The 27,603-nt window shown below is 41.7% G+C and overlaps 1 protein-coding gene across 1 annotated transcript; it reads left to right on the top strand.

Annotated features, from left to right (window-relative positions):
* Positions 1-27,603, top strand: kdm7aa (lysine (K)-specific demethylase 7Aa). The gene is made up of 18 exons (XM_074626164.1): positions 1-151; positions 10,467-10,552; positions 11,048-11,165; positions 11,471-11,631; positions 13,691-13,832; positions 15,189-15,375; positions 15,745-15,907; positions 18,355-18,442; positions 18,575-18,681; positions 19,214-19,305; positions 19,499-19,585; positions 20,087-20,338; positions 20,482-20,609; positions 21,102-21,235; positions 21,327-21,421; positions 22,336-22,544; positions 22,636-23,018; positions 24,236-27,603. The coding sequence occupies exons 1-18, from the start codon at positions 54-56 to the stop codon at positions 24,322-24,324; spliced, it is 2,619 nt and encodes an 872-aa protein (XP_074482265.1). The 5' UTR covers positions 1-53; the 3' UTR covers positions 24,325-27,603.

The raw sequence follows: 27,603 nt of genomic DNA, 5'->3' as shown, positions 1-27,603 counted from the left end.
TGTTTAAATCCCCGCCCCGCTTCATTCCTGCGTTGTTTGGGGACAGTAGGAAGATGGCGGCGGCCCCGCTGTACTGTGTCTGCCGGCAGCCCTACGATGTGAGCCGGTTCATGATCGAGTGCGACATCTGTAAAGACTGGTTTCACGGCAGGTACGTAGGCTATAATGTCCTTTACAGATGCGACTCACTAGAAGCGACAAACACCGGTTGTTTGTTAAAGAAAGGCGACGGTTGGCTGAGCGGTTGGTGACTGGAAGCTAACTGAGCTAATGCTAGCGACGGGGTCTTTAAACCGTCTATTGACACCACTTTAACCGACAGAAAAGTGGCGTTTTGTCCCCTAAAATTGGCTTTAAATTAGCCAGTTTTGTCTGGCAGTTACACTTAAACATACCACTTGTACCTGGTGTGTGTAATTATGTTGATAATAGACGTTATTGACTCAAATAGAGCCCATATAGCACATAGTTTTTATGCGGATTGTGTGTCAGTCAGTTCAGTTATCAGAAGCTTAAAGGGGTCATCGTGACGTAGGAAGGGTGCCAGCTCTTGCAGTCACCTCAGAGAGAGGTTTAATGTTGGTTTTATTTATTTTTTTAAACAGAGTTTATTTCTGAATTTTGTCAATACAACTCTGACAATAATTATACTAATAAATTGGACTTATATAGCGCCTTTCAGAAACCCAAGCACGCTTTACAAAGGGGGCACACAAAATTATACTAATAATTAACACAGAGGAGAAACTATAGCTGGATTTTCTCAAATTTAATGTTGGTTTTATTGTGATTTAACAGATTGAGATTCAGTTAAACCAATTGTTGTGTACCAGTGTGTGCTTCCAACATCACAATCTGGCTCACCAAGTTAGGTCACTCAAGGTAAAGGCAACCCACAGCCTAAATTTCGAGCTACATTTCATTAACAACTTCTATTTGTTTGGACTTAATATTCAAGATTCAAGCCCTTTATTGTCATTGTAAGTACAACGAAATTAGATTGTGACAATCCCATAGGTGCTAAAAAAAATAAAACAATAATAAAAAAAGAGTGCAATATAAATATAAAAATACAATATGTATATGAGATGACAGTTTTGCCAGATTACTGCACAAAGTTTCTGTCAGATAATTATATAATTATTGCACAGCATCATATAATTAATGCATATATAATGTATATGTAGGTTGTTGATTAGTTAACATTCAATTTTAATACATACCAATTTCAAGCTGTGTTTGCAATTTGTGTTTTTTGGTGGTTTATTTTATTAGAAAGCAAAAAGGCAGAGAACAAGGAGCTTGTTATGGTCGGGGCTTTTTGATTGACAGCTTGAGAAATTTAAATCCCCCCTTTCAGCCATATGAGGCACATGGCAGGGGACCCCCTAGTGGTGAACAGGGGGATTATTTAAAGGTACCCGGCAGACACATAACTGCTTATATGGATTGTGTTTTGTCCTATTTTTTTAATGCTCTAACCTTCTTTGATTATTACAAGGTAGTGTTGTAGATGCTTTTTTATGATTCATGCTGTGAGTGGGTGTGTGTGGGCGGTGGATGTCAAAATCATACTGGGAAGTTTATTGTTGTGTAATAATGCCATTTTGTTGTGTCTGAGCATGTATGGCAGAATAAAATGTCAGATTTTGGTCATGCATGCTCTAGTAAGTCCACACCCGATACAGTGATGATCACAGTACTGTTTGGTAATGCTGGGTTTTTTACGATTTTGAAATTTACTTTTTTAACACTATATTTGCTTCATTTGAGTCTATGCGGAGGTGGAAGGAAGTTACTGCTTTTGTTGTTGTAGTCTGAGTAACGTGATGTCATATCCGTTCCGTATCCATCAACCAAAACAGCGGATGGTCTGCGTGGATACGACCTACACCCTCATATTTTAAATCCAAAGTGATAAATGCTACACATACAGTAAAGTATGGAAACACTTTGGGTTTCACACATTGCCAGGAAAAGCAGAGCTAGACATCACGGCTAAAGCTGCATGCTAACTCTGTCATGGTAGTATAGTTTAAGTATAAGTAAAAGTATAAAACATTACATGTCCCTTATACATTAATTAAAAAGAAAATACCACTAATTTGTGAGGGAAATGTCTTTATTCTTTGGATTTCAGTTGCTGGAAACAATTTAATAAATAAGACCTGATAATGACTGATATATTTGACTTCAGGACATCTCTGACGACATACATGCTGAAAATCAAACATTTTGACTGTATTAATTTAGATATTTTCCAAAAATAAAAGTCCCTAGAAGAGTATGATTCAACTTTTTCCAATGGTCTAGTGTTAAAAAAGTTAACAAAAATCGTAATTTTGAATCGCAATACTTAAAAATCGTAATACATATCGAATCGGCACCCAAGTATCTTGATAGTATTGAGTCAGGTGATAGGTGTATCGTCCCAGCCTTACTAGTTAATTGTACTTTTGATTAGGTTTAACCCCCTTATCAAGCACTATAAGGCCTGCTGAGGTGACTATAATATTTTGCCATAGGGATCAAGAATGTGTAATATAATTGTTGTCAAATTATGTTGTGTGTGAGTCAGGCAACCAGAGAGACCTGACTTTGTTTATCTGTAACTTTTTATCAATGTGGCCCTAAGTCTGAAGGACCCCGTTCTTCAGTTCCTTGAATCAGCCTGTGTGGGCGCGTCTCCACGGCAACTGTTTATGAATACAATAATCTGTTTTTGCTCGTGTTGGAATGACGGAAGCCGTTGCGTAACCACATTAAACACGCTGCCAAAAAACTTGGCGGCCAGAATTTGTCGGCAAATCAGAGCCAAGAGAGACGAAGGCTGGCTGTGTGTCATGTGCCAGCAAGAAAAGGAACAAATGTTGGAGCTTCACCCATTGATGACTAATAAGCAGATACACACAGAGCAGAGCTCCAAAAGCAGCCACATTTCCTGCCTCTTTCCCACGAGGCTGGCCAGAAGGAAAGGGATATTCTCTGGCTGTGGATGATGGCACGCCAGTGGAGAGGAGCTCAACCTCCCGGTGCCTGTTTGTCAGTTTGCTAGCTGAGTTTGTGTTTGTGTGGGGGACTTTGTCTCGCTGCCTGAGTTTCTGGAGAGTGTCCTGTTTTCCATCACCTGTATCTCAGTACACAATACAGCCTGACCGGATGAGGACTGGGGCATGGTTCGCAAAACACTGTGTGGTTTATCTTTGTCGGAGTGGTGATCAGTGAGGTGAACTGGAAAGCAAAAACATCATTTGTTGGTCTAGATAAGGTGCTCTTAAATGCTTGCATATGTAGTCTCTTGTATTGACACACAAGTCTAGTCTTGTATCACATTATATACAGATATATTTCACTGGTCTATGCGGGACCCACAAATGAGATTTCTAGTCATTGACGTAGAATTGAAGTGACGTAGGGACGCACCAATCCAAGTTTTTCTCTTCCAATATTGAGTCAACTCTGGTTATTTGTCTATATTGCGTATTTCGAGTACTTTTCCCCACATTTAAAATCTGTAAACCTCACTCCACGTAACTTTTATGTACGATAATGGTATTTATTTAATGTATATTGGTCATATCATGGATGATGGGGCTGGGCGATATGGCCAAAATCTTCTATCACGATATAGGTAATTTCATATCTCGATACCGATATATAAATCACAATATAGCAGAATCTGCTAATTCTTTAAATAAATAGTCTATATGAACCAACCACATGGCAAAGACTATTTCTGTGTACTCCTATATGAATTATATACTTGAAGTACTGTGTATTTTCTCTTTTATTAAGACCTTTAGTGCAAAATGAACATAACGGTTTGAAGTGAAATTATTGAGGAAACATACATACTCTAGCTTTAAGACTGAGCCCGCTACAACCACTGAAAGACAGAATAGCAGCTGTGATTAAGACGTTAATAGTTTATATAATAAAAAAATTGATACTTGACGTTTGTGCATCAATACAATATTGCCACGTAAAATAGCGCGATACTATGCTGTATTCGTTTTTTTACCCCAGCCCTACAATCTTCTCACGACCCAAATTTATCTTGTAGCCCGTAGGTTGGGTACCATTGCCCTGAAGGACTCTTCTAGGCATCAAAACCCACTACTAAAGCCTGTGGTTTATATAACAAATGTTAGTTTAAACCCTGTTATTTACCATTTAGAGCGTTGGCTAATTACAGGACGTACTTCTGTAAATGGACTGCTTCCAGCGCTTCCAAGATGCCAATTTACGTCAACACTGTGGATGTTGGCGTGCTGGAAATCCTCACTGGGTCACGTCAGATCACAGGGTTTACCCCGCTGTAGGTGTCAGCCCGTTGTCTGGTTTAGGTATGGACTGGTGGGGGTGATGATAGACTAGCGGGGCTCAATGGGACAGAGGGGATGATTGATGGGGGCTCCGGCTAGCCAAGTTCGATGCACGATCCGTCAACGTCGCACAGATTGTGAGCACACTAAAGAGAGATGGATAGCCTCTACAGAGTGCCTTTTTAGTGTTTACGCTAAGTGGATGGATGAGTGGAAAGATTCTTCTTTTTTTTACCTCTGTTGTCCATGAACGAGACGTTTCACATCATTTGTTTAGATGTCTGATTAGTTAATTGGCCAAATAGCTCCATAGCTCCTTTTAAAAGCTGTGTTTACATTCATTAGCAAGGCTGTCTCTGGGGGAAGGGAAACTGCATTACATCCAGTTTGATCAATGTTGATTAGGGGTCAACAGCCTCATGTATTGATTAGCAGTCAGATTGAATTATGATATTAAAGATATAGCTATAAAAATGAAGACTTGGCTCAGAAATATCACTCTATAAATATTATTCCACTTAATTTGGGTGTAGATTTGGATCTCTCTGCCATATTGAAATACTACTGGCTGAAATATATTATGGACAGCTCTGTATTACCGTTTACTTCTTAGTCATCACATGTTCAGAACAACAAACTCATTGTAATTCTTGATATATTAAAAAATGCTTGTCAACCTCAAACGTAGAGAGAGGATTGTATCCACAAGCTGGTCCATCTTTAGGTGAGTTCAGACTAATAAATTTCACTTTAAAACGGCATTTTAAAATGAAAATGATCTGAAAATACAAGAGTATTATCAACGCCGCTCGACACGTCACTCGCAAATAGCTTGAATAATAGCTTATAAAATGCAGAATTTAACTGCACAACGGCTGGTAGCATAGACAATAAGGTCAGCAATGCCTGTTTTTCGTTATAACCACTGGTAGTCGCACGGTAATCATGGCTGATGACATTTGTTTTCTTCCGGAAAAGGTTCACGTGATGGGGCATGACGAATCAGGGAAGGATGCATCATGACTGATAAGAACCAATCAAGAAGCAAACGTGGGTGTTTGTGTCATCGTTTTCAAAGGTCTCCGTTTCTGTCCGTCCAGACTAAAATGCAACCCTGGAGTTTTCAAACGTCTCCGTTTTAGGCAGAGTAGTGTGGACACTAGGCCTAAACGTAGCAAACGTATTAGGCTACATCCACACTAATACGTTTTCGTTTTAAAACGCATAACTTTTGCTACGTTAATGCCTAGTGTCCACACTACTCTGGTGTTTTCGAACCCCTAAAACGGAGACCTTTGAAAACGATGACACAGACACCCACGTTGGCTTTTTGATTGGGGCTTATCAGTCATAATGTGTCCTTCCCTGATTCGTCACGCGTCACAACATCAGCCTCGACCACTAGTGGTTAATTCAACATGGATAACGAGTCACAAGCGTTGCTGACCTTGTTGTCTATGCTATCAGCTGTTGTGCAGTTAAATTCTGCATTTTATAATGCTACTACTGCCAACATGCGCAGTAGGCAAGCTATTATTCGAGCATTTTACATCGATTCCCGTGTCCAGCGCTGCTTCCTGTTTTCACCGGCACGTGAATGGTCATGTGATATGCGTTTTCAGGTGTGCTAGTGAAGGGAGATTAATTCTGGCCCTAAAACGCTCGTCTGAATGGAGATCGTTTTCGTTTTAAAACACTGTTTTATGTAGTACTGTGAATGTAGCCTCAGTGTGATGGCTGCTGTTTTCCTGCAGCAGACAGTCACAAGAGACTGATGACTTTGTAGATTTTACAGGGGCACCGGGGGCCTTAAGACAACCATGTTGAAGACATGTGTGAAAGTAGAGCCCCAGTGCTCGGAGCCTCGAGGCAACTCAACCTGCACCGAAAACAATTAAGCTGTTAAAGCTCCCCAGGGCTCCCCGACGCCCCATAAACAACAAAGTGATCCTCTTTTGTTGTTTACCAGCTGACTACAGAGAGCTCTCTTTCAAGCTGAAACCACTGTAGGGATGTTGGGTCGCTTTTTACGCACAGCTAGCTAAAATGATTTAACCAGTAAGGCCAAAATGACAGATCCCAATCCATCTGTCAGGGCTCTGTCCAAGTCCAGCGCTGTTTATGTAAGCTCTGCTTGAGTGCATTAGGAAAAGGGCCGGAGGAGTCAGGTGCTCCTCTGGGGTAGATAAGGATAGCCAGGTGTGTTTAACTGCCCTCATCTCCTCTCTATCTCTATCTCCACCACCCATCCATTAGGGATCTGCCAGCTCCCTAATATAGGCGTGTCGCCGCCCCATGTAGAGCAGTTATTTAGAGCTGAAAATAATGGTGATGCCCGCCTCCAGCCTTTGTGTTTCTGCACTGATCATGGAGGACAATGAACCCCTCACAGTGCATGCACTAATGAATAAGCCCTCTCAGTCACACAGGAAGGAGGCCCTTGATGAGAGGAAGTGGTGGGAGAGGGGCTGTTGATGGCAGGGGTTTAGCCAAGTACACACATCTCCTCTTATTCAGGATGTTTTGGTTGTTAATCTGCTGCAATGGCGTCACAGAATAACCCTCCAGTCTCCAGTCTGGCGAGGTTTTTTATCTTCATGAGACATATTGACTGCTGTACTCTGTCGCCTTCTGTCACAATATGCTCTGTTGTTGTCCTACAACAGATGATAACACTATCTCATTAAGTATTAAGATGACGTCAGTCTCCAATCTGATCCTCGCAGTGGAAGTACATCTGCTCAAGTACTGTGCTTAAGTGCAACTTAGAGGTACTTGTACTTTACTTGAGTATTTCCATTTTATGCTACATTATACTTCTACTCCACTACATCTCAGAGGTAAATATTAGGGCTGCAATTAAATATTTTAATTGATTGACAGCCCTACTTTTCATACTTTAAGTACATTTTGCTGATAATAATTTTACTGAAGTAAGGTTTTGATTGCAGGACTTTTAGTCAAGTATTTTCAGTGTGGTATTAATGCTTTTACTTAAGTAAAAGATCTGAATACTTCTTCCACCACTGGGTCCTCGCTCTGATTTGCTTTCCGAGCACAAGAGATTCACGTTGGTGCAAGAACCGTTTGCACACTTTGCAAGTGATGCAATACATCATCAAGCCTGAGCAAGGCAGGAAATACTTTCTCTCCGTCTTTCCCTTTCAGCTCAGTTTCCTCCCCCCTTTTTTACATTCTCTATCAAGTCCACACAGTTACACCAGCTTCAGCGCCTTGTTATGTATTAATCATTACAGGTGACACATAAGCTGAGTCAGGCCAGTGTGTATATGTGGCACAGTGCCCTGGTTTCCCACTGTGGTGTTACATAAAGGAACGTACCAAGTGAGATGAGGACAACAAGGTCACCTCAGCTGAGCTCAATGCTGCTCTCACACATCTCAACCAACCCAGGCTGGCGGCGGAGAGCCGTGACTCATGCTTTCCCCCAGCGGATGGCCACATGTGAACCAAGATTCCTGATACATGAGCTAGGCTTAATACTACAGCCAAGCACTGCAGTGTTATTGTTGGTGATCTACTTGCTCACGTGCAGGAGCAGGAGTACGTCTTTAAGCTTGTTTTTTCTTGCCATTTTTATAGTTTTTATGGATGTTGGAGGCAAACTTGTAACTGACATAAACAAGCCTACTAAGTTGATAATGTATCTGTTTAGTAAGTTACTCAGGCAACTAAATGCATGTTATGACAGAAACACAAACACTGTTTTCAACCAATTGGCTGTGCAGCCAATAATAGCACCAGGTTACCTGAGGTGAACTGTAGAGAGGCAGCTACTGTTTATATCCTGTTAGTGCACCAGGGTGATTAGAGCCAGCATTCACACAAGCTCACCACTTCCTGATGAGTTAATGGCCCTCGGCTTTATTTCCTTTTACAGTTTCCTACAATTTCTTGTAGATCAAAGCTGATAGCAGGCAGCTCCGTCCCTCCTGCAGGCCTTACAGACAATATATCAACCACAAATCCATTGTTTACAACCTAATGTCGCTGTGCTGGCTGTCAGACTGAAGCTTATCTTGCTTAATGATGGTTTAAAAGATAGCAAATTTTATTTTTCAAGCCAGTGTGCTTGCAGTTTTGTTATGGTTGCATGTTTTCCTTCTTAGGGCCAGCCATCACAGCGACGTGTTTCTTAATTAGCCAAATTAAAAACAAGCAGTGGAAGTGAAATAATTAGATTTGCTCCAGCCATGTGAGAGGTCGGATTAGTACAGTTATAGCTCGGTGAATTAGTAAAATGTTTTTGTTTGTCTCATCACGCTAATAGAGTGGTGCAGGAATGAGTCCTAAAACCCAGAAATGAGTTTCAATCGCCATAGACGAACTACAACACGGTCGCTTGACACATAAAAGCTTAAAAATTCACAAATGGGATATTTACTGATGTATTTTATATCGTAAAACGTTAAAATCTCCTAAGCTTGTGTTAACCACAGACCTTATTTCAGGCATCTAACTAAAAACCCATTCAAAAAAAACATTGACTTCAAGACGAGGGAACCAGAAGTGCAAAAAGGCTAACTCATTTCCTGGTTTTAGGACTCAATCCTGCAGCACTCTATTAGAAACGGTTATTTCCAGGTCAAGTGGGGACATGATCTATGATCTCATAAAAGAGTAATTTTCTTCAGATCTAAAAAATCATGTTAACAGGCCACCACCATGCTTGTCATTTTAAGTACAGAGGGCCCTTTGTGGTTGACCTCTCCCTCACATCACTTAACTATAAAAATGACCTGTGCACATGCTTGAGTCATACAAACATGCAGCTTGGCGTTTTCCTAACCCTTAAATAGTCTTTGGTGTCCATTCAGGCTGAATGGCAGCTTGGTTGCTGTTCATGCTGCTCTGGAATGGGGCTCTGGTATGCACCAGAGGAATGCGTGTGTGTGTTGGTGCCTGTGGTTTGGCTGCTGCAGGACGGTCGGGGGTAGTGGTATGAGTGACACTGCTGCAGATACAAAGCTACAACAAACCTCACTAACTGTTCAAGCACAGCAGCCAAGGTTTTGACCTTATTCTGCGTCACGTAATGACGACAGAACGGGAAAACCGCCCATTATTCCAATTTTGGAGTGTTCATGCTTATTCAAGAAAGTTATCTGCACTGCAAGGCTAGTAGTTACATCATTTGAATGGCATAAATAAGCTACTTTTGTCATGTTATGTATTTGGAATAGTTTATTTAGTTAAATCGATTGTATTAGTGTTCATATTATATTTTACTTGGTTTTAACTGCCAGCTATGGTGGCTTTCCAATAGAGCTGCAAGGATTAATCAATTAGTTGTCAACTATTAAATGTATCGCCAACTATTCTGATTATCAATTAATCAGTTTGAGTAATTTTTTAAGAAAAAAAATCTAAATTCTCTGATTGCAGCTTCTTAAATGTGAATATGTTTCTTTACTCCTCTATTAAATTAAACTGAATATGTTTGAGATGTGGACAAAACAAGACATTTGAGGACGTCATCTTGGGCTTTGGGAAACTCTGAGCGACATTTTTCATCATTTTCTGACATTTTATTGACAACTAACCGATTAATCGAGAACATAATCGACAGATAGTTGCAGCCCTACTTTGCAACTATTTCGCCACCACTTTGTTGACACTTCTTGACGTCAGATATCTTCAACTTCGAAATACAACTTGGAGACTGATGTGAACAGTTTTTCTGACTTGGTTGCTCAAAAATATCATGGTCTAAACAATATGATGTGAACATGGCATTAATTAACCAGGGCCAGGACCATGCTAGTGCCCTTACATTATTATTGTGCAATGTGCTTTTTATGCTCCTCTCTCCAGTGAGGCTGCAGTTGTATAATATTTGTTTGAAAAATTGATTGGAGCAAAGGTTATTTACCAGACCCAAACTGTACTTTCTGTGTTTGTTTACCCCAAACCTTTAATCTGTGAAATCTCCTCTGGTATCACTCACAGCGTTTTACAGTTTGACATTAGCTTGTGTGTCAACTTGTCCAGGTCAGACAAAGAATTCAATGGTCCCACAAATTTAGTCACTCTCCAAATCATGTTTTAAGGGTAAGAAAATATTGATACACGATTGTTGGAAGTGAACTTGTCCTAACTGCATCACCTGTCCTTCTCCAGCTGTGTGCAGGTGGAAGAGCATCATGCTGTGGATATCGATGTTTACCACTGTCCCAACTGTGATGTCGTACACGGACCCTCCCTGAGTGAGTACTGCTATTGGTCATTAGTGGCATGTTTTCTTTTCTTTCTGTTTCTGTCTTCCTCCCTCCCTCAGTCCTTACACGTATCTCATTCATCAAAACTGTCCTCTGATTACATGTCTAACCCTCTTTCTGTTCAGTTTCCCCCCTCCCACTCCTGTCTCTCTACGTTTGACTGGTCACAGGGGAAAAGAGACTCTCTGCCGTGTTACTCAAGTCACATTTTTGGGGTGGTGGGGGATGGGTCAACCTCCGGGAGCCCAGAGGGCAGACATTAACAGGCTAATTGAATGGTGTTGTAAGCGCTCCACTTTGATTGGACAAGCCCCTCCATCCCCATCGCTTAGCTCAGGGGTTTAGTAGTAAATTAATGCCCTTACAAAAAGTGGTGGTGATGTGTGTAATTTACCACTTTGTTGGGAGAACAAGCTTCAAGAGTGCAACGGAACGAAGAACGAAACAACCCCGTGAACCTCCGATGTCTCTTGTTTGTTGCAGTGAAAAAGCGCAACAACTACCACAGGCACGACTACACAGAGCCAAACGATGGCCTGAAGCCGGTGCAGGCTGGCACCCCAGTGTTTGTCAAGGAGCTCCAGAACAGGACCTTCGCCAGGTAGATATCAATTTACACACATGCACTTGTATACTTATAAATGGCCTCACCTGTCAACCCAACCACCAAGGGTCAAGCTTCGTTCATATCTGTTTAATCAGATAATGATTTCCTCATAAAGCTGGTTTTACACTTGAAGCTAATGACGTTAAAAGGGATATTTAGTGTGTTTTAAAGTGGGGTTGTATGAGGTACTTATCCATAGTCAGGATTACTTTGAATACTGACATAAAAATCATCTCTGTGACACTCAAATGTTGCCTTTTGTGAAACATTTTACTGAACTTATTATGATCTTGTTTCAGTGGCGAGGAGATCATGATGCAGATGAAGGGCGAGCACGTGACGACCAGGTACCTGGAGAGACACGGCTTCAGCTACCCCATCAAGGTCACAGAGATGGAGGCCCTGGGACTCAAACTACCACCCCCTACTTTCTCTGTCAAAGACGTGGAGCAGTATGTGGGTAAGAAGAACACTTCATAATGAACGGGGCTTTACTCTGCAGCGTAAAACAGTTGCCGTCAGCTGTATCAGATTCACAATAACGCACTAGTGTTTATCCTTTGGGAAGGATGTGGGAATACGCAGTAGCCTCAGTCGGCCTAAAAGCAAATGAAACCACCCAATGCCAGCCAGCTAAGTGGCCATCGCTGAGCAGGCGCCATCTGTGTGTCAATAAGAACAGGTTTCTGGGTTCATGAGGTTTTAACCCACTTATCAGGCATCAGGCGATGGCTGAATGACTCCTAAATGAGTGATGGCTAAGCTTTCACTACCCTCTCTCTGACACTACGCTTCCTTATTGAGACGGCCTGCCACTTCCCAGCTCCTATTACAAGCCCATTACCGAGCCCACTGGTGTTTTTATCATTAAGTTCAGATTACAGACTCCCCCTCTCACTCTATCTCTCTCTCTCCCATGCCCTATTGAGCATTAAGCCAAGGCACAGGTGTTGTGACCAGGGACCGAGTTTCAGGTTACGTTTCTTACAGTTGGAAGACAATGGGACAACAGGAGTGGACGCTGATGTCTTCTGTGTGTCATTAGGGTGTGTAGCCAACATAGTGTGTGGCCAATGGTCCCAGAAGTCTTATGATGGACTCAGATGATTGATCAATCCCAGAGGGGTTGAATACAAGTAAAAAGATGTAAAATTTTGGGGCATGCTGGTTTGCCTGCATGCAATGTCCGAAATTAACTCATTGACTCACCGGCCAAGGGGACTGGTAGATGAAAAAGTCCACCAAACAAGCATATTGTTACCGGCCAAAATAATGATTTGGCTTTTTTTGTCACATATCTAGAGGTCAGAGGTCAAGGGACCCCTTTGAAAATGGCCTTGACAGTTTTTCTTCGCCAAAATTTTGCGAAAGCTTTGCGCGTTATTTAACCTCCTTTGCGACCAGCTAGTATGACATGGTTGGTACCAATGGATTCCTTAGGTTTTTCTCGTTTCATATAATACCAGTATCTTCATTCTCAACCTCCGAAAGATCGATTGCATTAATGCATTAAGGAAATTAGTGGCGTTAAAACAATGTTGTTTTATTAACCCGTTAACTTTGACAGCCTTAATTCACTGATTTTTAATGAAAGCAGTAAGAAAAGAGTTTCTGGCTCAAGCATGTTGACGAAGACGTATCTGTAGCAATTACCTTAATTAATGACCTCTTTAACGTTACTGGGTGCTGCAATATATTATTGTGATTTACAGCAAGTGTCTCTCTAGCTATGGTGTTCATTCTACTCCTGGGTTTGTTAAGCTGGTGTTGAGCTCGTCGTTGTGCGGTTTCCAGGCAGCTTTGTCTCTCACTGTGTGACTGACTGCCTTTACTCCAGCTGTTCTCTGTCATCAGACGCTGGCCAGCTGGGCCTTCAGAGGTGTCTGAGTGCATGTGTGTGTGTGTGTGAGGGGGAGAACACGCAAAGGGGTAATAAAAAAGGTGAGTGGGAGGGGTGTGGGGAAAATACAACAACCAGCTGTCTTGCTACACACACTGCACCGCGGCCCTACTTCCGGCCCCATGTGTCACCCGAGTGTGATTTGTAGCGTCCCAACTGTTAGCTGCGCTCTACGAGTTTTCTTTTCTCTTTTTAAGCATCTGTTTTCTGTCTCATAAACACACCACATGAAGCCTACAGTATGCACACGCTCTTTCTCACATCTATACGTGTATTTTCTCTCTATATCGAGGTCTCCCACGCACACACAGGCAGTGAACGCTGCAGCCCTCTCACCGCCACCCACTCCTCCTCCTCCTCCTCCTCGGGGACTGGTGGTCTTGGACAGATTGACAGATAGTCTCGCCTGTACAACCCCTCCCCACGCTGCCATACTGGTGCCAGTTTCCCTCAGGGCTTGATCTCTAAAAGCACATGGAGATGCCAGCAGGCCACTGACCCCAGTGAACCCCACGCCCACTCAGCAGCCAATTAAAAAGTTGAAGATATTTGAGTCCCCGACTGCAGAACTTCTCCATCTGATATTATGCAGACTGAACGGTACTTTTCTCCCATGTAGGTGGCGACAAAGTCATCGATGTGATAGATGTGGCCCGGCAGGCGGACAGCAAGATGAAGCTCAGCGAGTTTATCAAGTATTTCACCAACACGCATCGACCCAAGGTCCTCAACCTCATCAGCCTGGAGTTCTCTGACACAAAGTAAGCCATGCTCAAGTCTGTATGTCAGTATGTACAGTCCCTAATAAACACTGTCATGCCACACTTCAGACAATGCATATATAAACTAGCGTTGGCTGTGTGGCACATTTACATTGTTAGCAGTTTAACCTTTTCCACTCCACCCCTCTTTTTCATAGACATAGTTTTTGTCTTTTTTAGGCGGGTACACGGGTTCTTTAGGGGGAGATAGCAGGTCAACATTAGATGTCATATTAATTTGAGATGCACTTCAGCACTGTGTGTATAGTTGTTCTAGTCATAAGTCAGAAATAAAAAAATTATTAATTAATTGAAATATATTGTTAAAGTGTATAAGGGTTTAGAATATTATGATAGAAGTATATGATGCTCATTTTCATGCTCATTTTCTTGCAGCAATTTTGAGGTTTATACCAATTTTTACACAGATTTCGTGCTAAATTTAACCATTTCTTACCACTCGAGAGAAATTAATAAATAAATTGATAAAAATGATCAATAATTTCTCCAAAATACCACATTAAGACACAAAGAACTTGAGGAACATCATAGAAAATTCCATGCTGTGATTTGGTATCAAAAACTTTGGCATTAGGAGATTTCTGCAAGAATTGCATTTTTCAGCGATTGGTTGGGGAGCACTTCTGTTGTGTAAACTGCTCAGAAACCCCCTAATTGTCAATCTAGCTAGGAAAGCCATCCATCCTCTGAATGCTCTAGTTCTCCCGTTTGTGGCTGTAAAGTTTCATGAGGCTGTGATTATCCTAGAGGTCACCACAGGTCGTTTTATACAGTGAGGTCAAGTTTTTAAAAAATGGTCTTGCGATATGAAATGGCTACCATGGGGACTAACATCATCACACATGAATACAGTTGGGCTCATTGGATCCACAAGAGTCTCAGCTTTACAGTGATACCCAATTTATGTAATTCAAGACTGTTTAGGGAACCAGGTATGAAATAATATTTAAATACACCATTTTTAGGAGAAAGTAACACATTTATACTGCATTCAAATAACTGCATGTGATTATCATAAAGTGGGCATGTCTGTAAAGGGGAGACTCGTGGGTATGCATAGAACCCATTTTCATTCACATATCTTGAGGTCAGAGGTCAAGGGACCCCTTTGAAAATGGCCATGCCAGTTATCCCTCACCAAAATGTAGCCTAACTTTCATATGAAATCAGTACCGTCACTCTAGCCATAAATCTCAGCCTGCTACAGCCTCTGAAAGACAGTAAAGTTGGCCAAGGGCGCCGGCACCCTCAAGGAATGAAAGAGGGTTAAGACAACCAATCATCTTTAACAAAGTCTAACCTTCCTTTTTGTTTCACTTTTTGCCTCGCTCTAAGGATGTCTGAGTCGGTTGAGGTTCCTGACGTGGCTCAGAAGATGTCCTGGGTGGAGAACTACTGGCCGGACGACTCCTTCTTCCCCAAACCCTTTGTCCAGAAGTACTGCCTTATGGGGGTCAAGGACAGCTACACAGACTTCCACATAGACTTCGGAGGCACCTCTGTCTGGTACCATGTTCTCTGGGTGAGTGTTTATATGAAAAGAGCTGATGACACATTCCAGGCCAAATAAACTACTTGTTTGTTGTTTAAATCCGAGACCACGCTGCCCTCTCATTTGTCAAGCTCAAGTGGTTTTAAAGTTTGTATATACTGAGGTCAGGCAGTCACAGCTGATTGGGCGAACACTTGCTGAAAGGCCACATCACATTTACTCATCAAACAGCTCGGGGAGCAGCACTGCTGTGCCCATACTGATGATCTCACCACTCCCTCTTGTAGCTAAAGCTGACATTAGTCTTCAAAGTGTTTGTGGGTGTTTATAAAAGCAGCATAACCACAGCTGCCATGCTCAAACAGTCACAACATCAACTCCTCTTCATGTGCCTTGCAGGGTGAGAAGATCTTCTACTTGATCAAGCCCACTCCCGCCAACCTTGCACTATATGAGGCATGGAGCTCCTCGCCCAATCAGAGCGAAGTGTTCTTTGGGGACAAAGTGGAGAAGTGCTACAAGTGTGTTGTACCCCAAGGAACCACCCTGCTCATCCCTACAGGTCTGTGGTGATTGTTTATGCTTTTGTGATGTTTCGCTGAGTGACTGACAGTAGGTCATGCAGCACTTTACTGCTTCTTAAGTCTATATTTGTGTTCTCCGGTGGGCTGCATCGATCATATGTTATGAATAACGACAAACGGGTAGAGACTAAAAAGAGCCAGCTTGTACGGCAATATTAGGCAAGGCAATTTTACTTGTATAGCACCGTCAACAACAAAGCAATTCAAAGTGCTTTACATACGACACAAAAGGCATCAAGAAAATAAATACAAGGCAATATAGACTCACACATTTACATAGGATTTAAAAGAGTATAATAACAACACAAAGTAGTCCCTGTCATTCAAATAGGATGTAAACCAGTTTAGCACTGTGCCAAGTCCAACCCAGTTTTCCAGTCTGCCCAGTTGACCGTGTTGAATGCAGCACTGAGATCTAATGATGCAAAGACATTTAACCACTGTTTTTGTTCAAGTGGATGTCCTTAACCCATTAGTGCCAGCAACTCAAATTTCTATTTACCTTTGGTGGAAGGACTTGCTTAAGTACAAACTTGAAGACATTTTCAAGATCGGTCAAACCGTTTTGAAAAGTGAGTTTTTTCTCCGGACTCATGACTACTGCTTCTGCAATAGACTCTGTTATATTTCAGGAAAAAGCAGTAGTCCCATGTGCCCAAATACTAGATATAGCATGATAAGAAAATGACTGTATCTCAGAAACTACAAGAAGCATTGTGGCATTTTTCCTTATCATGCTAAATATCGTCTTTGGGCACAAATGGGTTAAACGAGAGCTGTCTCTGTCCTGTGGTGTGGTTGAAATCCTGACTGTAAAACGTCAACATTAAACAATTGTTTAATGCCAAGAAGGTGTTCAAGTTTCGAAAATCAGCCTTTTCAATGATTTTATTTAAGAATGGGAGGTTTGATTGTTCATTAATGAGGTGCCTACATTGAATTTCTTAAGTCGATTAGTCATTTTTTTCCGCTTTTTTCATGTTGAATGACTTATTTCCAAGAAACTTATGAGCACATCTGATAAACACAAGATTAAAGTGGTGGTTTTGTGTGATTCCTTGTGGAGAAACTCTGTTTCACAGATCTGTCGATTTAAATCAACTAATTGATTAGTGGACAAAATCGTATGAGTGTTAGTCGACTAAGAATTTCTTTGGTCGAGGACAGCCCTAGACCAGCCTTTAAATTCATGATGCAATCACATATCTACTATCACAAATTCCTGTTGTTGGTCCGTTTGCTTTCAGACCACAAACAAACATTAGAGTCTGATTGGAAACGGACTAAGACCGTCCTTTTCAATCAGTCTCGATTGTTTGGTCTCTGCCAGGGAGGGTTTGATTGACAGCTTTCAAACCAGATAAAACAAACCAGGGTTACGTATGAAAGCACCCCAAGAGTCTCGGATGATCACCTACTTTGTGATTTCCAAGCACAATAACTTTCAGACATACAGCTATCTGTGTCACTAAAGTTATATATCATTATAGTCGGTGCCTGACTGACTCCTCTGCACCGACCGAGCTGACCTGTTGTTTGGATTTGTTTGTCTTTTCACATGCATCCAAAAGTTAAATAATCCCGCTTCCCATGGCTGCTGCCAGGAAAATACAGGCTTCTTGAAGGGAAAATAACAGAGAGGGAATGTCTTCCTGAGCAACAACCCAAACACTTCTTAATGATCATAATTGCCATGGAAAAAAATGAAGGAAAACAGTGCTGTTATGTAATATGAGGATGCTGTAGATCACAGCTTGTTCCTTTAACTAGCAGTGTTGCTGTTGTTAATTAGAAGCTAAGAGACTAAGAAGATGTTTGTGTTTCATGTCACTAACTGAATATGACATGCAAGTGACGCCAAAGTCTCCAGTCATCCGATTATCCATCCGTCAGTCTCTCAATAGACGTTTTAAAGCCGATAGAGTTCCTTTCAGTTCAGCCCGTCAACTGCTGGACGTCCTCAATCATTCCTCCGGCACGCTGAAGCAGCAGCATTGTAAAAGAGGGCGAGGGTGTGGAGAGGTGGGAATTAAGTGGGGGTCAGAGAGCACAGTAGGTCAGTCAACCAGTGCATTATCAGGCCTGTCCATCAGCCTTACACCAACCCCCTCCAAGACTCTGCTTTCTCTCACTTTGGGTTGTTTATCTGAGGGGGAGCACATCATTGGAATAGACAACTTTTATCTTTATTTTAGGTCTGACTGTGGGAGGATAAGAAGTTTGGGACCTTTGTAAATGGTCAGGCTTATAAGTGCTGGAAATATCTATTATATAAATGTCTATTCGTGCAGATCACTCAACCTACATATTTGATCAAGTGCCCAGTATTAAGGTGTCAGTTTAGCTCTCTTTAAGTGTACTACTATTGTTGTAACTTTGTCAGTCTGTGTGTGTGTAACCGTTGGTACTCTGGCGCCCTCTACAGGCTGGATCCATGCTGTTCTCACCTCTCAGGATTGCATGGCATTTGGAGGGAACTTCCTTCACAACCTCAATATTGGCATGCAGCTCAGGTAATCAGCTCAGATAATACAAACATTGGCTTGATTATGTTTATTTTAATTTAATCTAGTAACAAATTTGCCCTCATGTTTGTCACTTTTATCACTAAAACCTATTTTGTATTTCATCTGTTGTATGTGTAGGTGTTATGAAATGGAGCGTCGCCTGAAAACCCCGGACCTCTTCAAGTTTCCGTACTTCGAGGCCATCTGTTGGTATGTGGCCAAGAACCTCTTGGAAACGCTAAAAGGTGAGAGACAAACGCTCTTATGTACAAACAAAGCACGGAGATGAGAAAACACACACTGAGACACACACTTATTTTTACATGTTTACACATAAATGTACAGTTACTCCTCCATTATAATATATATATATTGCCGGGTTTTTTTTTTGAGAATGCAGGAGGAAAAACCGTGTTTACAAAAATACCCGTGTACGTGGACTAGGTCTTATTTTAACTGAAGACGTAGGGTAATTTTTTCAATCCACAAAGAAACATTTAATACTTAAGTTTATATGAAGAATTCAAAATCACAAAATTTGGAGATGCATGTTTTTCACTAGACACAGAAGATAAGCGCATCAGTTTGCAAATGTAAAAAATGGCTGATCAAGTGAGAAGGTTAATACTTCCGACCAATATCTAAATATTATGTATATTATTAATATTATAAAGTCCAAAATGATGTACATTTCCTTTGGACAATTTTAGTATTTTATTTATTTTTCTGTCGGTGAATTTTAGGTTTAATGCTTATATGTTTTTTTCCGTGTCTCAGAGCTACGAGAGGACAACTGTCCGCCACCAACCTACCTGGTGGAGGGAGTCAAGGCTTTAATCAGTGCACTGAGGACCTGGTTGAAAAGAGAGGTGAGCGTCGGCCACCGTGTTCTCACGGTCGTCTACGTATACCTGCACCCTGAATATCCACAGACCAGATGGTTATTGTTACACAGCCGTCACCGCTGTTGCTTCTTATCTCCTGGATGTGTGTCAGTGGCCAACAACAGACTTCTTTCTGTTCACGTCTCCTGTCTGAATGTGGTCTGCTGTGTCTTTGCAGGTGACTGAGCCCACCAGTGAGGTACCAGACCATATCAGGCCGAACCATCTCATTAAAGAGCTGACCAAGGAAATCCGCTACCTGGAGGTAAGAGGGGACGAGGACAAAAGGATACAGGAGAGGGTTGGACCTTTTAAACTTAGTGCAGGTGTTTGTGGCCATGGTTGGGACATTTTTCATCTGATCATGCCAAAACGCATTAACTGTCAAGTCTGTAGACTCTGAGAGCAGATCTTGCTCGCTTTGGGATTCGATAAACCAGACCACATGCTGAGGTGGCCTGGCGCACATTGAGTTCAGATCTCAGTGAAGTGTGGGCAGCATGTGGGCTTGTTTTGTCAAATAAGTACTCTGTTTATACCGCTGTGATCTGTTTTTCTGTTTTGTTTGCTGGCCTTTGTTTCTCGACATAAAATACAGCTTAGTCTGGCCACACACTGGATACAGAGGACAGCCACACTGATATCTGATTATAAGGCAACTTAAAAAAAAAAAAAATCAGATAGACAACAATTGAAAAATGTATTTAAATGTGAGCTGCATTTTCTTGCAGGCTTGACTCCATTGTGTTTTATTTTCATCAATCAGGAGGAACCAGTCAGTGGTAGCAAGCCAGTGAAATCTCAGGGAAGTGGGTGTGGAGTAGCATCTGGATCAAACGCCTGCCCGGCCACTCGTGCCACACTGGAGCGGCATGGCCAGGCTCGGCAGGCGAGACGGGCCGCCAGGAGGCTGAGGGAGCAGCAGCGGCAGGCGCCCAAACTGACCACCAACCTTGACATCTTAGAGCAGCACACCAGGGAGGTGCTGAGGAGGCTGGAGGTGGGACCGCTCGATGAGGTGAGCAGTCAGAAAGCAGATCACAAAATCACTGCTTTTCATCTTTTTCCCTATGAAACAATAAAGTAGCTCAGTGTTGATGCTCCCTATGTGTGGACTAAAAGATGTAATAGTCGGGTTACTGACTGGTCTGTTCTATGTAGGATGCGGCGTTCTGTGCCAAGGTTCGTGGGAAGCTCAACAAAGTGTCAACAGCATCAGCAGCTGCTGCTGCAGAGTCTTTAGAGGACAACCACCTCCGGCTGATGCTGGTCAACGGCAGGATTATCAGGTGAGAGCTCACTTCTCTTTGGTCAACACAGAAATGTTTTTGCTTCATATTGATTGAGGCTCAGTGGTCATTCACACAGAATCAATAAACCTAAATTTGAGGAAATTTGGTGCAGATGTAAAATGCTTTCAGTTTTATAAAAACACCAAACAAAATGAGAAAAATCTCAGCCACAATACCAGTAAATCACGACACCCCCTAGGCACAAACTAAAAGAACGGCATTGAATAACACAATATAAATGATAACAGAAACTAGAGTCAGAAAGGTACCACAATAACAACCGTAAATAACATCAAATTGTGCAGGGAATGAAACAACAGGGGAATTAACTTGCACAGACAAACCTTCAGTTTGGTTCAGATCACAATCGAGGTTTTAAGAGACACAGTTTTGATGATGTGAAACCATTCTGCAGTCGAGATTCTCTATATTTGATGTGACATTACATTTTATTTCATCATTCAAACATGGATCATTATGTGTGTGCAGAGATTTGAGGAAGCCAGGCAGCAGCCCGGTGAAGACGGAGGGTGAACGGTCATCTGTCGGCCCACCAAAGAGTTGTGTGGACGTGAAGTCTGAGAGAGAACAGCACAGCACAGTCGAGAAACCCACACTCTTCAGTAAGTCCCCGGTGGCTGTTATCATTAATATTATCACTGTATTGTTAAACCCACATTTCAGTGTGTTTTAAACTCATGGTGTGTTTCTCAGGTGGTCTGGAGAGGGTGAAGACTGAACTCAGGGAAGAAGTCTCAGGACACTCCAGTGTGTCAGACGTGGATTCAGACAGTGACTCTCCCACAGAGGTAAACACTGAGCAATCTAACAGCATCAGATGTCTCAACACTGTGATTTCTACACTGGAGCGCATGTGGCTCAAACAAATTGAGATGAATTTGGTTGTTTGTTGAGTCTTACTATAACGCCATAATCATTGTTTGTAGCTTTTCTTTGGAGTATCAGTGTCACTTTAAGTCTGTGTTGTGGGCTAAATGTTTTATTCATGGAAAGGTTGATTATTAGACACATTACATATGCTGTAAATGTTTACATACTTATAATTGAAAAAGAAAGTTATTGAAATACTTAAGCATGCAGAGAAATAATAAAAAGAGAAGAGGATATTAATGTTAGTTAAAAAATATCAGACTGGACATAATTATACTACATTTTTAGGTACTTATTAAAACATGCAACACAGAAGCAGACAGAGATAAAAACCTACTAATACAATACATAAATGCATAAATGACTCTGGCACAAGTATAAAAAGGAAGGCTCCCCCTGTTGGGATGGATTTGTTGTTCTGGTTGCGGCCGCCTATAATTAACCACACCTGTGTATATTGATGGTGAAATTGCCAGAGCACGCGCTGAAGAAGGGCGTCTTGCACAAAACGTCCGTGTGACGATATTAAAAAGTCAAATTGGAGTGCTGTCATAGTTTCCTTTTTATATTATCTATATTGAGGATCCAGCACCCCGTCTTCTTTAATCATGAGTTCAGCTTGTTGTGTCTTTATTTTTACAATATAAGCAAGGCCACAATTAAAGACATGCATGCAGGTACAAAACATGTAAAACATCAGCTGGAAAGTGATGCATTAAATGCTTTGTGTAGTCCCAGAATTACAAATACAACACCACAGATATTCCAGGTCTATCAGAATTTTCACTGATTACTGATGTATCCTTTCTCATTTTAAAATTTGCCAATGTAGCGTAAAGCATCATCGTCATCGTCGTCGTCATCGTCGTCGTCGTCGTCGTCGTCGTCGTCATCGTCGTCCTCTTCTGATGAGGACTCAGGGAGTTCCCAGGAGGAAGAAGAGGAGGAGAGGGGCTCGTCTCAGCAGAGAGGCTCAGGGCACACCATAGAGCTGGACCAGTCTGGCCAGAAACTCAGGCACAAACACAAACCACTCAAACGGTGAGAAACACAACGCAAAGATGTTGTAAATGGTCTCAAACATGTATTATTTTAATGAGAGTCAGTAAATAATCCTGTCTGCTCCTTGCAGAGAACGTCCTACCTCACCCAGCACAGAAGAGGCCATTCAGGGGATGCTGTCTATGGCCGGTCTGCTGTGCTCCTCCAAGCCGGAGAAGGTAGCCTCGTCCCAGGAGCCCTGGTGGTCCGGCTCCAGCCAGTGCTCGCCGCTGGAGCGGAGGGAGGAGGCGCAGCACCAGCACCGGCTGCAGGGGGACAAGAGCCCAATGGACAGCCAGGGCAACAGCAGCGAGGCCTGGGACAATCAGGGGCTGCCCAGCCCCCTCAGCCGGAGCCACGGCAGCAGCCCAGAGGCAGACTACCAGTACTGTGACCCCTCCATGTCTCCACCGCTGCACCCCTCCAAGAGGCACGCCCCCAACCCCCCACCCATCAGCAATCAGGCCACCAAAGGTTTGGACATCACATTTTTACTTGTTGTCAACAGAAAGAAATACAGGCATGATTTGTGACATCTCCTTGGAAGCCATCGTGGTCCAATATGCAGCAACCACAAATAAGGCCACAGCTTTATAATGTATTTTAACTAGGTGTACAAACATCACAGCTAAAACGACCAGTCAATTCATCGATTAGTCAATTGACGGGAATTTACATGTGCAACAATTCAGAAAATGCCTGAAATTCACTGGTTTTATCTTCTGAAATATGAATATTTGCTGGTTTTCATTGTCTCTTATGATAGTAAATAGTAATAAACAAGGTTTTTGGAGTTTGGTATACAGTAAACAGCTTTTTCTACATGCCTCCCCCAGCTGAATTTATTAATAAATGTAGGCTAAACAATGCTCCGTTTGTGATGAGTTATGTTTAGTTTTAACGGCTAGCTCCGAGGCATTGTCCAATGTGCTCCAGGCACTGTGGGTTTTTGATGTGCTTTGTGACTTTTTCTCTCCCCCTTGACCCGCTGGAAATCCCCCGTCAGAAAATCATATGCACGCACACTTTGACTCTCACAAACGCAATCAATCAAATCTATTCTAAGGCAAATTATATTACTGGTACAGGCGATGTAGTGTAAGAAAACATTCCCAGTCAAAAATATGTGATTTTATGTTTTTCTCCACAACCATCTGGTCACCCCCAGGGTGAGAACCACTGCTCTAGTAAATTGTGATGGGCATTTTTCACTATTTCACAGACCTAAAATATCTGACAATTTATACACCAAACAATTACCAAATAACTGTTATGTACATCACTAGTAAACTAAAGATGACCGGGCTTTTGCTGTCAATGCCCCCCGGCTCTGGAACTCCCTTCCTGAGGGTCTTTTAAATCACTTCTTAAAACTTATCTTTTTAAAAAAACTTTTATTAATTTTGACCCATTGTTTTATTCTCAACATGTCTTGTTTATTTGCCTGTTGTTGTACCATGTAAAGCACTTTATGACTTTGTTTTGAAAAGCGTTTATAAATAATAAATAAAAAAAAAAAATACATTAAAAAAAAAAAAAAAAATATTAAAAATGATTTTAAAAAATAATAATAATATATAAATAAAATGTATTATTATTTTTAATATTATTATTTTAGCAGACATGCATCGGAAACATTATGCTTATTTCTAATGCTGTTCTCCTTTTGTTTCTTTTTTTCTTTTTTTTAGGCAAGCGGCCAAAAAAAGGCATGGCCACAGCCAAGCAGAGACTTGGGAAGATCCTGAAACTCAACAGACACAATCGCGTCTTTGTGTAACACTCCAAATCTACAAAAATGATGGAAAAAAAAGAAAAGAAACATTGGTTTGTTTGTTACCAGACACTGTTGTGCTGTAGAAATGGAGAGGGAAAAAAAGAATAAACACACTGCCTGGAGACTACCGTAAACTGAACGAATCTTGACACGTAAAACACGCTCACTGTGCATGCTTAGGAGACAGGGTATTGGATTTGAAATAAGCAAGTGCACGACTTCACCACAAGCACACTAAGAAGAAAAAAAAAACAGAAAAGGAGCTACGGGAAGCGGAGAGGGACAAGCATGTTATGAAAATGCAGGGAAAGAAGCTCCTGCGGGCATTTAAATGGACGAAGGAGATGTCGGAGGTTCACCAAACTTGCTTTGCTGGGGAGCAGCTTCTGATGCCAACATCATATTTTAATATTTCCTCTCCCTGCTGAACGCACCCGTCCCTCCTCCTCCGCACAACCTTCACTTGCTACATCTGCGACAAACTGACCACGATGGAGGCGCAGATGAAACGGAGCTGTAAATCTCTAGCAGGGTCTTTTTTTTTTCTCTGAGGGGCGAAAACGAGGTGCTACGGAGGATGCGGTGAACTGAAATTTCAAAATGGTGCTTATTGTTTGTACTTTTCTCCACTCATGCTTGTCCCTGATACCCCCCCTTTATCTCAATCACACCAGCAATAATGACTTTGAGGAGAGGTGAAAGAGCGAGAGGCAGCACTTTGGTGCGTTCTTCTGAAAACGAAATAGGTGCGTTACAGACTTGCACAAATTTTGTGCGAAATATACTCTCAAATCTGCACTATGTTTGATAATTAGAGGGGAGCGATTTTGGCTCAAAGTGCTGCCTCTGAATTTGTTTAATAGGAATTACGAGTCATGCGCTTGGAGACGACTCGCATGATATCCTGCTTAATTTATTTCTCGTTTTGATTTTTTTAATGTGTTATTTTTATGGATTCTGAATGATGTATTTATTAATTGAGAGATAATGATTTTTATTATATTTTGACCCTAAAGCCTCAGCTATTCTGAGGAATTTTTTCCTTTCAAAGGGTTAATTTTTCTCTTTTTTTCTCTTGCTTTTTGTAAATGTGGATGTTTTTAGAGTTCATGTGATCATCTGTTGAGTAGCAATTTACCTACAAATCTTTTATTCTGTCACTTTCCCCCCTCCTGTTGAATAGTGTTGATTCTTGTCTGTTCTGGTTTCCTCTTCTGCCTGTAGCCGGATGTGTTGGGGGCTATGTGCGAATAGAAACTAGGTTAGGTTGAGAACTTCCTTATCTACACCTGAGCTTTTTCAACTAGTGCCAGTTATCATTTAGCAAAAAAAAACAACCCACAAGTATTCTGAGCCACTGTGGTCGATCCAAAGTAGTCGATGCATTCAGAAGTTTGTAGAACTTCAATAGGATGAGTGAGGTTTTTCCTTTTTAAAAAAAACAAAACTACCAGTGCTGATGTGAGATGTGTGTTTTGCTCGGAGTGCGCAGTTCTTCACTCTCAGGGAATGATGCCATGGACATAACCTTCGATTAACCAGCCAGCCACGTCATGGATGCAGACAGGATGCTCTCAGCACTCGCTCAAGACTTTAAAAGAACTCCTGCTTTGGAGTTGCTGAGGTTTTTTTTTGTTTATTCATCGCTCAAAAAAATGATTTCATGGTCGTGGTTTTCAAGTTGTGATGATAAGCTGTGCTTTAACCAGTCAGTCATTGTACTTTTTAGGCTTTTTTACAACTTCTGTTCATTTGGTGTTATCCCTCACTGCTTCTTAAAGGTCCAGTGTGTAGGATTTAGTGGCATCTAGTGGTGAGGGTGCAGATTGCAACCAACTGACTACCCCTCCGCTCAGCCCTCCCTTTCCAAGCGTGGTGGAGAACTACGGTAGCCTTCAGGTATTGTAAAAACAAGAAAGGCCCTCTCTAGAGCCAGTGGGTGCGTTCCAATTCGCATACTTTTACTTTTAGTACATACTGCAGCCGCCCTTACAAAGGACATACTGTTGCATGCAGTATGCATACAATTGGGACGTACTACTTCGTCATAACTTTGCGCCTTAAACTTTGACCCTCTTGCTCAAATGGTGCCTTCAAATGAAACTCGTGAGCTCGTGTTTACAACATGGGAAGTCGTGTACACAATATGCTTGGCGTTCCAACATATTAACTTATTATGTACCGAAAAATGAACTTCCATGGCCTCTGCCATTTCTGACAACGTCAACAAACACGTCACAACTTTACAAACTTTACACTTACAAGGTTGTGAATACCACAAGAGGGGGGCGTTTATATGGATTGTTCTTGTGAACGTGGTAAACACGACCCCATTTGAAGGCAACAATATATTAGCTATGCAGAGGATTGTGGGTCAGAATAGCCAGAAAAGCATGCTGGCTTGCATACTGCAAAATGTGACCAGATGCAGTAGGACATCCTGGTGTTGTTGGTACACTGCATTTGGCATACTAAATATTTTTCTGGCACACTAAATAGTATGGTAATATGGGTATTGGAACGCACTGAAAATTGTGTGGCTACTGTAGGAACATGCCGGACTCTGAAGAGGACCCACTCCCTATGTCGATAAACGGCTCATACTAAGCTAACAAACCAAGATTCTTAGTTTCAGGTGATTATACACTAATGAAAACATGGATATTGTATTTAATTTCTGCTATTAGATCCCCCTAAATGCTAAACACTGGACCTTTTAACGGACTTTCAGCTCAGTGTTATACAGAAAACACCGTTGTTAGGTTGCCTCTAAAAGACATCACACCCAGGCTAACTGTTGACAAGGAGACTCTGTGAAAGCTTTGCTCAGGTTGACTTGTAGTGCACATGACCTGCGAGTGACTGTGTGATCAATCATCCAGCCCTGACGAGGTGTTTCACATAATCCCAACACAAAGAACCGACTTTACATCATTAGTGTTAATCACATTGCCAGACTGATTTCCTCCTGTTTTTCTCACTACACTTTAACCTTTTTGAACTCTTTTGCATGTCAAGTCATTGAAAACACGAGCTGGCCCGCAGGCAGGGTTTGTTATAAGCTGTAGTATTCATCGTACAGATTCTGTCCCTTTTTGCTTTTTATATGCAGCTCTCTTGGCATTTGTGTTATGTGCGTTGGTTCTTGCAATGTTATTTTTTCCAGATTTGAATGGCTTATGATTTAAAATATACAAACACTGGCTAACTGTGACACTGTTAATGCGTTGCATTTTGTTTCTGCATTTCAAAAATTGCGTGTAAATAAAACTAATGAAATAA

The sequence above is a fragment of the Sebastes fasciatus genome, chromosome 23 (assembly GCF_043250625.1).
Source record: "Sebastes fasciatus isolate fSebFas1 chromosome 23, fSebFas1.pri, whole genome shotgun sequence".
Taxonomy (NCBI): Eukaryota; Metazoa; Chordata; class Actinopteri; order Perciformes; family Sebastidae; genus Sebastes; species Sebastes fasciatus.
The sequence above is the reverse complement of the archived record's forward strand: the minus strand, read 5'-3'. Positions and strand labels throughout refer to the sequence as shown.

Coding starts and splice junctions, on each gene's coding strand:
- kdm7aa (XM_074626164.1), top strand. CDS start 54: ATGGCGGCGGCCCCGCTGTACTGTGTCTGCCGGCAGCCCTACGATGTG. Junction 18,443..18,574: donor AATATTGGCATGCAGCTCAG/GTAATCAGCTCA, acceptor TTGTATGTGTAG/GTGTTATGAAATGGAGCGTC. Junction 19,306..19,498: donor GGACCTGGTTGAAAAGAGAG/GTGAGCGTCGGC, acceptor GTGTCTTTGCAG/GTGACTGAGCCCACCAGTGA.